Genomic DNA, 15,357 nt, shown 5'->3' on the forward strand with positions numbered 1-15,357 from the left:
CATTCTAAAAAACAATCCTTTTGCATGACATGGTTTCCACTGTATGGTGTTTCTGTAGTGAGTTTTGGGGAAGATTTGACAAAAAAAAAATCATTAGAAATGTGAGAATTTGCCTGTAGAGGACTGTCATTTATCCTACCGAGATTCACACAACTCCCACTAAATCCTGGTCTTTTAGATGATGTCAGAAAGATCTTCAGTTCTCAGCACTGAGGAAATCACATGCAGTAAAGGAGATAAAACAAAAGCTCTAAAATAGCTCAACTCTGCCTTTGGTCACTATCTAAAAGTTTGACAGAAAAATGAGGAGTTACATGTCACAGGATTTCTGTTTATTCAGTCTTCCTTTGAGATGGAAGGACTACATGAAACACCCATGTATGGCTTCTTATTTCGCATGTGTTCCAGAATGGCCCTTAAATGAATGAAAATATGAGCTGAAGTATTGAATTTTCCAATTTTAGAAATTTGTGGTTAATTAGTACATTAAAGATTTTCAAGAACCTCTTAGTACAGACTGTTTTTGAGAGAGACTCTGCCGTGATTGCAAATACGTGATGCATTAAACTTGGTGCCTGCGAGATACGAGTTCACACATGCAAATCTTGTAAATGGCTTTAATCTCTAATTAGTTCAAGGAAAAACCTCTCTGTTTCTCACCAGCTCGTTACGAATAATGTCCTTTGCATGCTTTGTTCTAGTACCATCAATCAAAACAGAGCCCATTGATGACTATGATCCAGCCATAATCTGCAATACAGTACACAGTGGTCTGGGAACAGTAACACAGCCTTACTATTCACAGCACACAATGGTCACCGAGTCCCCTTCCTGCCTTGTGCCCACTATGGCCCCTTGCCAGCAGTTGCGCTCGGGCCTTTCCTCTCCTGATTCTCGATACCACCAGCAGAACCCGGCCGCTGTGATCTACCAAAGGAGCAAGAGCCTGAGCCCCAGCCAGCTGAGCTACCAGCAGTCCAACCTGATGGCTGCACCAGTTGCCATTTCAGATGCCCACAGGTCAGTGCTGGTGCACGCAGGTTCCCCAGGCCAAACTCCAGCGGTGCTCCACCACTCTCCAGGCAACCAGCAGTCTTCTCCCGTGATTCACTATTCTCCAACCAACCAGCAGCTGAGGTGTGGAAGTCACCAAGAGTTTCAGCACATCATGTGCTGTGAAAATTTTACATCCAGCGTTGCAAGATCCAGCCAGCCCCAGGTCAGTCAGGCCCAAAGGTTAAGCCCGAGCTCGTACCCCACGGTGATTCAGCAGCAGGCGGCCTCAGGCCAGCGAGCGGCAAAAAACGGACCCCCAGGGAGTGACCAGAAAGAGGTGCTGCCAGCGGGAGTCACCATCAAACAGGAGCAGAACCTGGACCAAGCCTACCTGGACGATGGTAAGTGCCTCACTTCTCTCTTATGAGTTGGTTTGCTGGAGGGAGGGAGCAAGTTTAGAGCTTCTAAATCCCACCTCAGCGTGTTTCCTCAGCGTGGCCTGCTTCTGGTGGGTGTGGATGTTTGGTGTTTACTCATAGCCTATTTGAATCCTGTATTTGTATTCTATTATATTGGGTCTTTCATTAACTGCATTTTTGGTAAATGGCAATGCACTTTGGCAACCAAGCAAAAAAACAAGTGATCTGCAGAATCCATCTGCTTCGTGCCATGGGCTGAGCTGTCAGGTTTAGCTGTTGCCGTTTTGTTTCCATTTGCCAAAAGTTGGTTTGGAAAATGGTGACTCTGAAATGAAATGCACTTTTAAATTATTTTTTTTTTTAAATTATTCATATCGGGGCAAAGTCCACTTTGTAAAATGCTCTTGTACATTTTGTACCAAAAAAAAAAAAAAAAAAGCCCATTGAGCAGTTTATCAAGGCCTGTAATGAATGGGGTAGTGCTGCAGGCAAAACTATTGCAGATGTTCTAGATGAACAGTGGGACATTGATAAGTAAAACAATGCTGTTTCTTTGTTGTGAGCCAGCTGATTGAGCCCTTAGGAATGAATATAAGTTGGAGTAAAGCTTTCTTTGAACATACCCTGCTTATTGTTAGGTAGGCAGCTATTGATGACCTGATTGATTGGTTCTTTTATTAAAGGGTGTTCCTTGCAAAAGGAAATCAGTGCAAAATTAATAGTGCAGCTGGACACTGTAGTCATAAACCCAACATGGATTTTAGTGGGAGCAGAGTGAGGTTGCTGGATATATTGCTGCTAATATTGGATGTTCTTATGTAGGAAGTACAGACCTGATGGTCACAGATGGTAACTGCTGCTGTACTCCCAGTCTGGGCAATCAGATCAGGCATGGCTTGATCTTGTAGATGTGCATCTTGGTGTGCTGTAAGCACACGGAAGTTTGGGATTTTTACTGCAGTTACTCACCTGGAGTTGTGAAATTGTGCCCATGAAGGTTTTACTTTCTTCAGTTTAGGTACTGAGTGTGCTCTGTGGATGTATCATGTACAGTCTTCATTGCTGGGCAGAGTAGAGTTTGGATGGTTTTCTCTGGTTTTCTCTTTGTCTGTGTTTAAAATTTGCCTGGTATAGCTTTGGTGCCACCACAGTAAAATCTGCAGTGTTTTTACTGGTCCCCTTGTCTGGAGAGTGTTGAATTGGGTTTTAAGAGTGAATTTCATCTAGGAGATCCACCTCCTGTTCAGGGAATTGGGCATATGACAAAGCAAGATAGAATTTTTAACAGGAAAACTGAACACTGTTCTTCAAGGCACTTTTAATATGAGAAGTTGAGAGATTCTTCCACATTTCTAAAAATACTTGGTACAAACCTTGTAAAATAAATAAAAAATAAAGAATTCTGAAGTGAAAGCTAGCAGACTTCAGAGCCAAGCCAAAGTCTTTCCCCCTTAAAAGAACTCCCCAAATGGACTGCAAAATTAATTTCACTTGATTTTGAATTGGGCCAGTGACATCTGACTGCAGCACAGCTCACAAGGGATGTACTCAATCTCTGTGCTAAGAAGAGACATGAGGCAGAACAGCAGCAAGTTAATAGTGAAATTTCAGGCTTCTGCTTGGCTGATTGGATCATCTTGAAATGCTTTTGACTAGAGATCAGTTTATCCATTATGCCACCCAAGTCAGGCCAGGGGAGATCGGTCACATGGCATCTCTTTGCTGACCTCAGTGAGTTCACATCAGCTGGAAATATGATTTGAAGAATTGGGATTTACTTTAGGACTTTGCAAAGCATTTCATTCTGAAATGTTCAGGACTTGAATTGAAAAGCCACTTGTTTGCTGCTGAGGAAAAGTGACTCAGAACATAACAAAAGCCATGTTTTTCCTGACTAGAAAGTTTGGGTTTGTGCTTCATAGTATTAAAAGAAAGCAAACCCAAAGGATTATGGAGGCTTTACCCTCAAATCCCTTTTATCCAGATAGCTCTTCTGAGATAAAGTGAGCTGTTAGGTCTTGCTGGGGTTTTCACGGAAGGATACTGAGATGAAGGTTCCCCAGCCAGGCTTGGCATGAGCAGCTGTGCTGCCTCTGCTGCTGCACAGACTCTTGGGCAATCACTGTCTCAGTGTCTCTCGCTTCCCTTCACTCTTCTTCCCTTCCCCCATCTTCCCCCTCCCTCTTCTTTGTTCTTCTTTCTCCATATTTCTGCTGAGAGTCCAGTTTTCATCCCTTTGCTGTTGTGACCTCCTCTCATCGACTCTTGTCCACTGTCCTCAGGGTTAACACACAGACTTGGTGTTCTGGACTTTGTTTCTATTCTGAGCTTTGCCACAGGCTTCTTAAGTGCCGTGGGACGTGCCCCACTCTGTTAGTTCCTCATTCCTGGAGCTGGTGCCTCCAAGCGTGGGCATGCCGTGCCTGTCTCTGAGCTCTCCTGGAAGCCATTAGAAAAAAACATCACACACGACACAGCATGACACAATTATCGTTTCTCTTTACCTCTTTCAACTTCCTCCTGCCACTGCTGGTGGGACCTGTCATTATTTTCTTCTCTTCGTTTGTCCTCTTCCCTGAGATCATGGTTTGGTTGTGCTCAGAGCCTTCACTGCTCCACAGGGCACGTAATACTGGGCACTCAGCACACATAACCTGTCTGCATCCTGCCTGGTAAAGATGAGAGCTGTTTCCACCTCTGCAGGAGCTGTAGGCTCTTGAGGTTGAATTAGCACCAGCAGCACAGCCAAAACATTGTGGTCCTCAAGGCCAGGTGATGGCAAGTATTTACCTGTCTTCTCAGGTGGGTTTTGCCATGTGCAAGGACCTCTTTGTGCAGAGCTGCAGAGCTGGAACCATCCATACTGGCTGCCTTAATGACATTATCACTACTCATTTCTGATGGTACTGTGAGTGTAGAGACCTGCCATGTGCTTTCTTGGAGGGAGAAACTTGCCCCTCTTTTTCTTCTGCTGGTGCTACCTCAGAGCAAGAGGTGTCTAACCCAGCCCATGCAACCCTCTTGCAACTTCCCAACTTCCCCCTCCCAAACAGAACTACAAACCACGTTGTTACTGGAAGGAAGGCTCCAGCTATCAGGTCATAGAGGCTGGATTTGAATATGCACCCATTAGGGACTGATGCAAGTGCATTGCCACACATACATATATATATATGCATAGTCCTCCATATGCCTCCACATTTCTCTGTAAAAAGTAGATATATATTTATTTGTAACTTTTTGATATCAAATAGTGTAAAGAATCCCCAGAGGAAGGGAATATTCATGAAAAATCATCAGAGAAACCTTTGTTACACACCTCTGCCTCAGAGGCTCACTTTGGGAGTGAAGATAGGCCATGTTTAGGAGACCCTTCAGGATGCATTGGGTGTCCAGGTTAGTGCTGACAAGAGTGATTAGCTTCAAATGCAAGTGAAAGCCATAGGATGAGAGAGTGATCAGCATATTTGAGCCGAGGCCTCATCTTAATATTATTCATAACCAAAACCACCGACAATGGTAAAAGTTACCCAAACAACCACAGAAATATGTTGACAAATAGAACTTAGTTCTCCCATGACCTTCAGAGCAATCAGATGAACTATTTAAAGCATAAACCCACTTAAAAATGTAGTTATTTGCACTGGTCGTGCCCTGGACTGTCCATGCTCATGCTGCAGAGACAGAGGATTCCTCTGTATCCCTGGTGTAGCTGCTCAGCTGCCATGTGTCAGTTCCCTATCTGCAACACAGAGATATACAAGGCTCAATTCCATGTGCAGATAATAGAAATGCAGCCTGTCTTGAGTGTTACCAACTTGCCTGCCTTGGATTTAGTTCTTTTCAGTTCAGCTGTCCTGCTTTTTACTTTGCAAAGAAAAATGATTGTCATTATTCAAACAGTAACTATCTAACCACATCTGACACTCAGAACTGTCTGCTTGATACAGCAGCTCTAAATTATTTTTGGTGCAGCAGTTATCCTTATTGGGGAGGAGAAAAAGCAAGGCAGATGCTTGTGGTGGTTTATCAGGCTGATGATCAGCAGAGATGTTTTAATAGTGAGCTCAGGTATTTCGCAGAAAATTTCAGACATATCAGATATTTCTTTAGAAAATGGATCTGCAGTGGGGGTTGGACTAGATGATCTCCAGAGGTCCCTTTCAAACCTCAGTACTCTGTGATTTTGGGCTCCTGTATGTGATTTGGTGCTTGTAAATCACCAGCACTTTCAATCACCATCGCTGCCAGCAGTGGGTTAATTTGTGCAGTTTTGCTCCCCACCACAGTAACCATTGCCCTGACCACGGGTCTCATCCAAGACCACTCAGAGTGTGTTAGATCCCTACGTTTTCTTTTCGTGTTCTTTCATTCAACAACAAGAAAACCCACAGTCTGTCCCCAAGGTGTCATGAAATGAAATTCAAATCCCTCCTGTCCTTCATGTTCAGCAAGAAGCTTTCTTTTCTGACCAGCTCTTTTCTCCTTGGGCCAGTAGCTGTTAGGGACAGGGCTGGGTAGGCTGAATCCTCAGGAAATCCTTGGTCTCCTGGGGATCCTTAGAGCAAAGCCACTGACTGTGTCAGCCCTGAGTGTCAGTCGGGGACTGAGCTCGTTTTGCCGGCTTTGGTCCCTCACAGCCCTCGGGGCTCTATCTCGGGTGCTGGCACGTTTTGAGCATCCTGCTCACCCTCCCCAGCCCCTGCACGGCGGATGGAGGAGGTGGCACAAAGCCAGCTCTGTCAGCTTAGTGGCAGCTGGGGATCTCCCTGGGCCAGGGAACCTCCACTGCACCGGGAGGGCAGTTTGGGGCCCTCCACGCACGGGAGCAGTGGAGCTGCACAAGCCTGGCTGTGGAGAAACTGCTCTTCTGTCTAAACATTATTGATTCCATCCCCAGAAAGCACAGAAGATGGTGGCTTTAGTTTGGTTTATAGTTGTTTTCATCACGAGTGCACATGCAAAGCAACACAGGGCAGAGGGGGAAATGTTCCTGTTTCCTGGCGTTTTAGATAGGAGTGAATTTGAATGTTGCAAACGGGCTGGGGTTCAGTTCGAGCAACAATTTGCATCCAAAAAAGCCACACTCTGTTTTTAATTAGAACTACTTTTCATAGAAGGTGTGGTCACTTCTGCTCGGGCAGAGTTTGACTAAGAGTGAAGCCTGTATGCTCTCCAAAATATTCTGCTCAAACACTCCAGCAAATCTATGTATTCATCAGACTCATTCTTGAAGCTCTGACTCACATTAGTACAGATTTTCTGTTCTCTGCTGGGACCTTACAGCATGCCTTGGGTACACTACAGGCTTTGTTTTTGGTTCACTGCTGTTGCAGGTTTGTGTGGTGTTATGATCTGTGTGCCCCAGTTTTATGTCAGTCTTGCTTTTCTAGAAGCAATATAGAAAGAGAACAAAAAGGTGGTTCTGCTCCCAAAAACCTGTAGTTTGTTGGCAGGAAGTAGAAAGATCAGTATATCAGGAGGAAAGTCTGGGTTGGGTCTGAGTTTGGTCTTTCAGCAAAGTATTTAATTTCCCTGTACCTTAGTTTACCATTACTAAAAGATATCATATTATCCTTCCCTCAAAAATGGTTAAGCATTTAATTCATTCATGTTACAAAAACTCACATGAATGTCTCAGAAAAACACCCAAACTTGCACACCTGAATAAGATCTAAGAATTGTATTGTTATGGCTGGCTCCATCTGATCTTCTTCACCTCTAGAAACCATTAGATATTAAAAAATTCAGACAAATCCAACCCCGTTTCAAGACTGCCCTTTCCCCAGCAGCCTTTCTGAGCCACTGTCCCTCTGCCTGAAAACATGCAAACCAAAAAGAAAGCGAGAAAAAGAAAAACCCATACATCCAAAATCAGCAGCGGAGGAAGGAAGAAAATGAATCAAGTGATTAAAACCATAGTTCCACTGGCACCTCTTTGTTCTCGAGCTCAGGAATCTTTAATTGGTGCAGTAAGTGCCCAGAGGCAAGTTGTGTTACAAAGCGTTTCCTGTTCAAAGGAACATGCAGACTCCATTAGGAGACCACGGGCACAGCTGCCAAGGGCTCACACTGGATGGGTACGTGGACGCTGCCTCTATGGGCACAGTCCCACCAGGAGCTGATGCACTAGGACAAGAAACCCCAGTTCCAGCGATTTTGGGTGGAAAGCATGTCCCTGTTTGCAGGCTGGACCAGCGGACAGTTATCAGCAGAAAGCGCTCGGTTTTCGGAAGGCATCAAGCGATTTTCAGTGATAGTTTTGAAATACTGGCAAAGAGTTACTTGAAAAAAAAAAAAAAAAAGAGAACTTGTTCGTGCAGTTGGGAATTGAAAGCTTCTAAACCACAATAAAGTCCTTTCCCAGACTTGCTGTCCATTTACTCCAAGCTCATGGCATTCCTTAGACAGTCTGAATCACAAGCAGCAGACAGCTCTTATAAAGAAGACCATAGACACCCATCTGTTGGAAGACATCTGCCAAAATAGACCATACATTTACTTTTATTCCTTCAATCCACTTTCAATTTAAAGGGATAATAACAATAACATTTTTCAGCCCAGTGACACTATTCATCCAGTGCAGAGAAATGAATTAAAATTATTCCCCTGCAGAAAGAAGCGGACAAGCTTTTCCCCAGCTCTCACAGATGGATGAAGTGGGATCAGAGCTTTTAAGGGACTTGCCCAGCTGATGCAAAAAATAATTGGTAAAACTGTGGCTTGCCTGGGGGATCCCAGACTTCCAGGACCCCCAGCTGCATCCCTAGCACAGAAGTGGGAGTACCAAAGGCACGTGAAGCTCTTGTCCAGGTCTGAAGGAGCTGAGGCAGCGCTGGCCAAGCTGTAGATGGTTAAACATGTTACACTCAAGGGAGGGATTGGCAGAGCTACTCTTTTCTTTTTCTATACTTCCACAGACTCACTTCTTTCGTGCTACATATGTCAAAGAATGGTATGTGCTTTCTAGAAGTGAACAGTTGGTTGCTGGCAGGCAATGCACTGTCACTGAGGTCAGGTGTGTCTGTTAGATGCACTCATTTTTTGGGGCAAAGCCTGAGACAGAGCAAAGCTGTCACAGGAGCAAGTACAGGAGGTAAGGAACACGAATCACTGGTCTTTCTACCAGCCAAGAGTGACACTGGGTGCTTTACACGGGAATTCTTTCAGTTCAGTCAAAATCATAACTGTTTTGACAACAGCTTTTAAATATGGGGACTTTGGAAATGAGAAATGTGCAGCTAGAAAATGGCTTACAAAAAAATTATGCAAAGCAGAAAAGGGGGTTAACTCCTTGTAGCGCTGAATTCTCCATTTTGTGTTGAAGTGCTCTCTGGAAACCTTGAACAAGGCTTGTTTTACGCTTTGGCTGCTCACCACAGAACTATGCTGGTTAAGGTGGTTAGGTCTTGTGTTTTTTTTTTATTTTATTTTATTTTGCTAGCACAGCTATTATGGTAAAACCCCTTGTAGAGACACAGCTCTGCTGGTGTAAAAACACTGGAATCAGCACAGCTTAGGCCAAGTCAGGGAACCACCACCAGCTCTTCCACTGGATGCTGCTGTAGTGGGATCACTGTGTCTGCACTGGAAGGAGGGTTTGTACCAGCCCTGCCAGTGCTGCTAAGCTGGCTAAACTTGTAGGGACAGCTAATATAATAAATGCAAATATAAGGTGTAATATAAGGGATTTCCACATGGACAATAATTGCACTGCTTGCTTTGTGTGTTGACCACCTTGAAATGAATCCTGGTGTTAGTAACTCCCAGCAAAGGTGATGCAAGGACCTGGATTCACTTATTAGGAAGATGCTTTGCTGAGGGGAATTGTGCCTCCCTGACATCTATATAAGGAACCTGCAGCTAGGTGTGTATTTGTCCTCACAAATAGAGAGGGGGATAAAATCCTTTTATCTCTCCTTTAGAATGAGCATCATGTAATTGAATAAGTATAATCAGTGAACTGGCTTTCATCCATGCGGCAGCTCCAAGCTTTTGCTAATTCTTTGTGATTTCATTGTAATTCTTGCAATATTTATAGCTGTTTAAAAGTCCCTGTGCAGGTGATTGCAGCAAAATACAAGAGTTATTTTTTTTCTTAGTAATCTTTTCAAGTTTGATCCAAGAAAAACCAAAACAGTAAAAATAAAAACCTTGATGTTTTGGTCTTTCAAAATCCAGGCAGACAAAAATGATGCAACTTTAGGGGTGGGGATTTGGTTGCATGATTTTTAAAGCAGTCTCATGATTATTGGAAGCCTGACTCAGGAACCCTGAACGCCTGGGTTTGGCATTACTCCTTTCACAGTTTCATTTGTTACAGATTGTGTTAATATTCAGAAAGTGCAAAGGGGAAAGGGGTCTTTTCTCCTGTGAAAGCTCAATATAATACTTGGGAGGATTCGGCTCCTCCTGCAATGGCTCACGAAAAGGCAGCTCGAGCCATTTTTGAGCTGCACTTCTGAAGTCTTGTGAGCAGCTGCAAAGAGCTTTGCTGCTTTGAAAAGTTTGGAAAACATCTGCACATTTCTTTAACTATTGTGAAATAAAATGCCTGGCAAGAATAACCATCTTAAAGATCTACAATCTTTTTATGGTGCAAACTGAAAGCCAGTTATAAAGTCTTCTACTATAGAAAAATGCCCGGATTCTCAGCATTATTCACACAAGCAGGACTTTTCCAGGTCAGGTCACATCCTGCATGGATAGTTGGTGGGGGACTTTTTGTCTATATAGATCTTTTCTCTCACAAGAATGCAGACCTAAAGCGGATTAATTTAAAACCCATTTTTCTTCCACCCAATGTTCATACTTTTTTATAAATAATACTATCACTTAAAAATCTGTAGCCATTTTTAAATACAAAAAAAATGGGGATGAATCATCTGAATTTTCCATCAAGTTAGTTTTCTTATGAGAACTCTTAAGTAGTGAGAGCTACTTTTCTTCCCAGCAGAAGCTGGTAGGGCCTTATGCTGCCTGGTCATTTTATAGTGCTGTTTATTTACCAGTTCCAAGAGACTTCTGTGCTCTGATTTGGAGGCAGTATGTGTTTAGAGGATTTTAAAAGCAGACTGGACAAATGTACAAGAAGACAATCCTGCACTGGCTGTGAGAGGTACTAGATGACCTAATAGGTCGTTCCAGCTTCCCTGAGTTGAAAAACAAACGGCACATATGTAGTCGAGCCAGCAGGAGAGTCAGGGACTGGGAAAGAAGAACAAATACTTGAAGACCATAAAACTCCCCTCCTAGCATATTAACTCCTAATTTGAGTTTTCAATCCTGTCCTGGCTTTCACACTCTTTCCTATTCTGTAATATAACTCTTTCTGTGTTCACCCAGAAGAAAGCAAGGGAAGGTAAAAGCCAACCTAAAATGTATAAACAGTGCAGTTGTGTCTGATTCATTACTCCAAGTCCTCATGCTTCAGTTTTGCAAGCACAGAAATCTGGGCATATATCCAGCTGGGAATTTCACAGATGACTCCTCGCTCTAAAAGGGGTCTGCACAAAAACCCCAAAGCCAAGCGCTCCCAACTTTGCACACATTCAAGTTCTCCAGTGTAGGTGCACATCTACTGGAGGTACTGCAGTTTGTTTGGAATTAAAGCTCTGACCTCCATAGCTGCATGACTAATGGTCTGCAAATGAAAACTTGGTCTCGAGTTGGACTTAACCAGTGTTAGGTATGAAGGAGTTAAATCTTCAGCTACTGTTAACTAGAATAAAACCACTGAGGATCAAAGAGCTTCCACAGTGATGCCCATGTGACTCGGCAGAGCAACACTTTCTGACTCAGTGAGAAACTAGTCTAATACTTCCCATCTTCCTGCAGGTTCTCCTAATCCACACAGTTCCCATTTTAACTAAGCCGTGTCCTTTTGTGGATTTTTAATTTGGAAACTTTGCATTCCAAAACAGTGGCTGCCTTCAGCTGAACAAACACTAATTTTCTAGTGTGAGATCGTAGTTAAACTAGACGTAGTGAGAAAAGTGTTACTGACTTTGCCCGTGGATGTTGAAGCGAGTGGTAGGTTTGCACCTGAGGGAGAGTTTTCCTGCGTGGATAATTGTCAGGTGTGGAAGTAAAGGTCAGAACGGGCTGTCCTTGCTGCCACCCAGCCGTGTGCTTTGGGCCGGCTTTGGGCCGTGGGTGTAGGGAGGTGGCTGGTTGTGTGCCAGAGCTGTTTGTGCACCAAGCACTGCGTGACCACAAAACCTTGAGGCCCTGCAGAAATAGTCTGGTGACATCACAGCAGAGTGACAAGAGTTTGGTCCTTTATCAGTGCTAAAGTGGTGAGTTGCTCTGACTTTTTGCAAGGAGTCTGAACCTCCACTTTCAACGTGCAAAGAATAACTTGGGCCAGGGCTAAAGTAGCAGTAAATTAGAGGAGTGTGAGTTTGCAATCATTCCCTCTGGTCATCTCTGCCAGGGGAGTCTAGTCAAAGATTCCCAAATTGTGGTGTGGTTTGGTTTGGTTTGGTTTAGTTTGGTTTCTTAATGATGAATGACTTCATCATCCGTGAATGAATCGAGTCAAATGTAGGACAAATAGTGAGACACATGAATGACTCTTATGACATTTGCAGTGTCTCAATGGGTGCTGGTTTATTTAGGTGGTTTCTAAGTTTCTTTGGAAAGACTGAGAATGACTAAAAGAAGGGGGAACCACTTCAGAAGTATGGGAGTCCCTGGTGAAGGTATTGTGACAGTTAAACCTCCGTGGGTAAAACATTTGTCACTATGAGCAATGCAGCATCAGTTACTTTGTAAGATCTCATTTCCAGAAGACTCTGTAGCCACAAGGACAGAGGAAGCTGGATAATGTATCAGACATTGCATTCCATTTATGGCCAAATACCTCCTGGTGCTCCTGCTGGGTCTTTATCAGCCACTTCTGAGATTTCAGTTCTTATCAGCAGGCAGCAGGACTGTTCTTCTAAAGTGTCTATCAAGGTCCTAACTTTGAAAGTCACCAGCCCTCAGATGCTCTGTGTGGTTCTGGTGCATCCACAGTGCCTTTGTCCACAGCTTTCCATGGAAGGGGCACTGCTGGAGGCACACAGGGCACTGCTGTCCCTGTGCTGTAATCACAGGTCTGCCAAAGCCACTTAAAAATAGGGCCTAACATTTCTGTAGGTAAAGGGTCACCAGCGTAGGAACCTGCCCTTAGGGCTTGGAAAAATGCCCCAGTTTGAGCCACTGGAGATGAAGTCATTATAATTTTGTACAAATTGATGTTTGCAAGGACTGGAAATACTCTGCACACACTGGCCACTCCAGGCATTGGCAGGACCAGGGAGAAACTGGCTTGGCTTAAACAAGAATAGAGGTAAATTGGAGGGGCACCTCTAGCAGCTGTGGTTTTTTAATTATACTTCGTTTTGTGGGTAGTTTTTCCTCAAAATTACATGACGTTTTCTCTTGTCTGGTTTCTTCTGCACACCTGTTCATTTGCTTTGAGTGGGGTGCTGTGTTCTTCCTCAGAAAGCAACCCAAGATTCCAGCATCAAAGATTCCAGCAGGTAGACCCTAGGGTGAGATTTTCAGCTAGGTAGGCCAAGTTACAGGAGAGCTCTCCTGAGGTCATGCTGCAGCTTCATGCCTTCTACTGTAACTTCTACTGTGTTTTCAGATATGTTTCCTTTTTAAAAAGATGCCATTGATTTTTATACAAATTTGTCTTCAGGACAAATTTTACAGGCTATTATTAAAATAAAACATACACCAAACTGGTGCTGTATCTGTTTTAGAAGTTAATATTCCCGGACCTTTGTTTTATACTTGATTACAGTTCATAGCTCTTCCTATCTTCAAAACTAGTGCAAATTGTAGATCAAGATTAAGACTTTCCAGCAATTCAGGTCGTTCTGATAATGGTCTTGGTTTAGATGTAGCATTAAATGCTCCTGCAACCATTTCTGTCATGAAGAAAAGCATCTCTGCTTTTCAGAAACCACTGAGCGTCTCTGCAGAAAGGCTGGGAGGAACCTGTGCCCCTGGGTGACATTCCAGTGCAGCCCTCGGGGAGCCTGTGCAGATAATCTAGCCCTTAATCACAGTTAGACTGTAGTATTTACTAGCATTTCACAGATTGTGGTCAGTAGAACAAGGCATTCATTTCCTCCCGGGTAGGCAGCCGCGACGCGCACGTTGCCGGCTGGGTTATTCCAGGAAGCGCGTGGTGCTGCACACACACATCGAGCTGGGGCAGCTCAGCCTGGCAGCATCACAGGCTGTGGAACGGCAATGGTTAGCACAGGGCAGCCTCTCCCCAGCCCCTGCAGCAGAGGTGACTCTCATGGTGCCACGCAGACCAAAACCTCTCAAGGGTTTCTCTTTTCAGGACGGCGGCGGCGTTGAGCCGCCAGGCAGATGCTCTGGTTATCTGGGGAGTCCCTGTCTGTGGCACGCAGACAAAAATGCTCTGGCAGACAAATCAGCGAGGAAATTAATTTTCTTGTCTTTAGCAAACAGTGCTCACCATCAGCCTGGACAGATCGAATTTGTTATGATAGCAAAACAAGTTCTATGGAAACCATTGTGAGCCCCGAGTGAGGCTGCCCAGGAGAGTTGGGGAAAGCCGCTTTTGTTTGTTGTGCTTGGCATCGTTTTGCTCTGGATGAAGATGCTTTAATTTTGTGGGGAGACCCAAGAGAGCATTCCTGTTTTTCCATACCAGAAAGCCTTCCAAGCTGGCATAAACGTCCCCTCTTTCCAGCTGCTCCTTTCCAAACACACTGTGCCTCCTAAAGATAGTCTTTACAGTGGCTGGGGCTGGTGGAAAACATGAAGCCTGCATGGATTAGCACAGGAATTCATTTGGGCTGACGAATTGGGTTTCCCTCTATAAACAGCACTAGTGTTTTCATCTTCTGGACAGCACAGCAAACTTCACGTCCTCCTGCTCCTCGCCTCATCCCTCCCGCCCTCTGCAACGCCTGCATCCAGCCGAGGGGAAAGGCACACCAAGGCCTGCTCAGGGGGGATGGAAAACGTGCCCAATGAGGTGTTTTCAGCTATCTCCCCTCTCAGACAAGTTTTTTTCCAACCCTTAAAAGAGGTGGTAGAGTTATTTTCTTGGGTTTTTCCAGTTTATTTTTCTTTCCAGGTAAAAGGGAAATTAAAGTAGTCTCTTCTCCGCAGGTTTAGTGTCCTTACAAGCAGCCCACACTGAGTATTCTCTTTTTCACTTTAACTTCAGTACCATGTGCTTATCATTCACAGGAGTTATGGATTCTTTAAAGAGGATTTTCCCTGTCTTTTCCAATCTCAGGTCTTTGCACAGCCCTGCAGAGCAACACTGCCTCCTGGGCCCATCCTGCCCCTGCCAGGGAAGCACTCCCAGCACACCCCTGAACACCTCCAAATACACTTTGGTATCCCTTATAACTTGTTTCAAAGCTTACTTGGTAATCATCAAGGGTTATTAATCACCCAGTATTGTTTCCATCATTGCTCAGGAGGGGAAAGACATGTCAAGGCCAATTACTTGATCAGGCTGCATTTAGTGGTGTTTTGTATTTACCTGACTGTTCAGAAATGGATGATATTGCCCATGTCATTGAGTAACTGAGCATGGAATTAGAGTTGTTATGGGTAAAAATGGGGGATTTGGGATTCAGCTGTCAAAGTGAAGAATTATTTAAGTAATAAAGCCCTGTCCCTTAACTTTACCTAATCACCATGTTTTCACATATATAACCCACATCCCATTGAAAGTTTGTTCCTTGGAAATAAATCTCAGCAAGCCCCCACCTCCTCATAACACTCTGCAGTCAAGGCAGTCTGATCCAGCCATTCCCCACCTCTAGCAGGGGTGTCTGCTCTGGGATAGAGGGAAAGAAGAGGGGATTGTTGTGACCAAGAGAGAGAGAGCAGGCGACTGGAACAAGCATGGGAGGAGCATCCTGGAAGTGCAGGATTAAAAGCATTAATT

The 15,357-nt window shown here is 44.2% G+C and overlaps 1 protein-coding gene across 1 annotated transcript in view; it reads left to right on the plus strand.

Annotated features, from left to right (window-relative positions):
- The window catches only part of NFATC2 (nuclear factor of activated T cells 2), an 85,025-nt gene that overhangs the window by 55,623 nt on the left and 14,045 nt on the right, over positions 1-15,357 (plus strand). The window contains exon 9 of the mRNA XM_027881287.1: positions 702-1,397. Coding sequence (XP_027737088.1) covers positions 702-1,397 — 696 coding nt within the window. The remainder of the gene's footprint in view (positions 1-701; positions 1,398-15,357) is intronic.

The sequence above is a fragment of the Empidonax traillii genome, unplaced genomic scaffold, assembly GCF_003031625.1.
Source record: "Empidonax traillii isolate 1590-97213 ecotype Southwest subspecies unplaced genomic scaffold, ASM303162v1 scaffold86:size2944007, whole genome shotgun sequence".
Taxonomy (NCBI): Eukaryota; Metazoa; Chordata; class Aves; order Passeriformes; family Tyrannidae; genus Empidonax; species Empidonax traillii.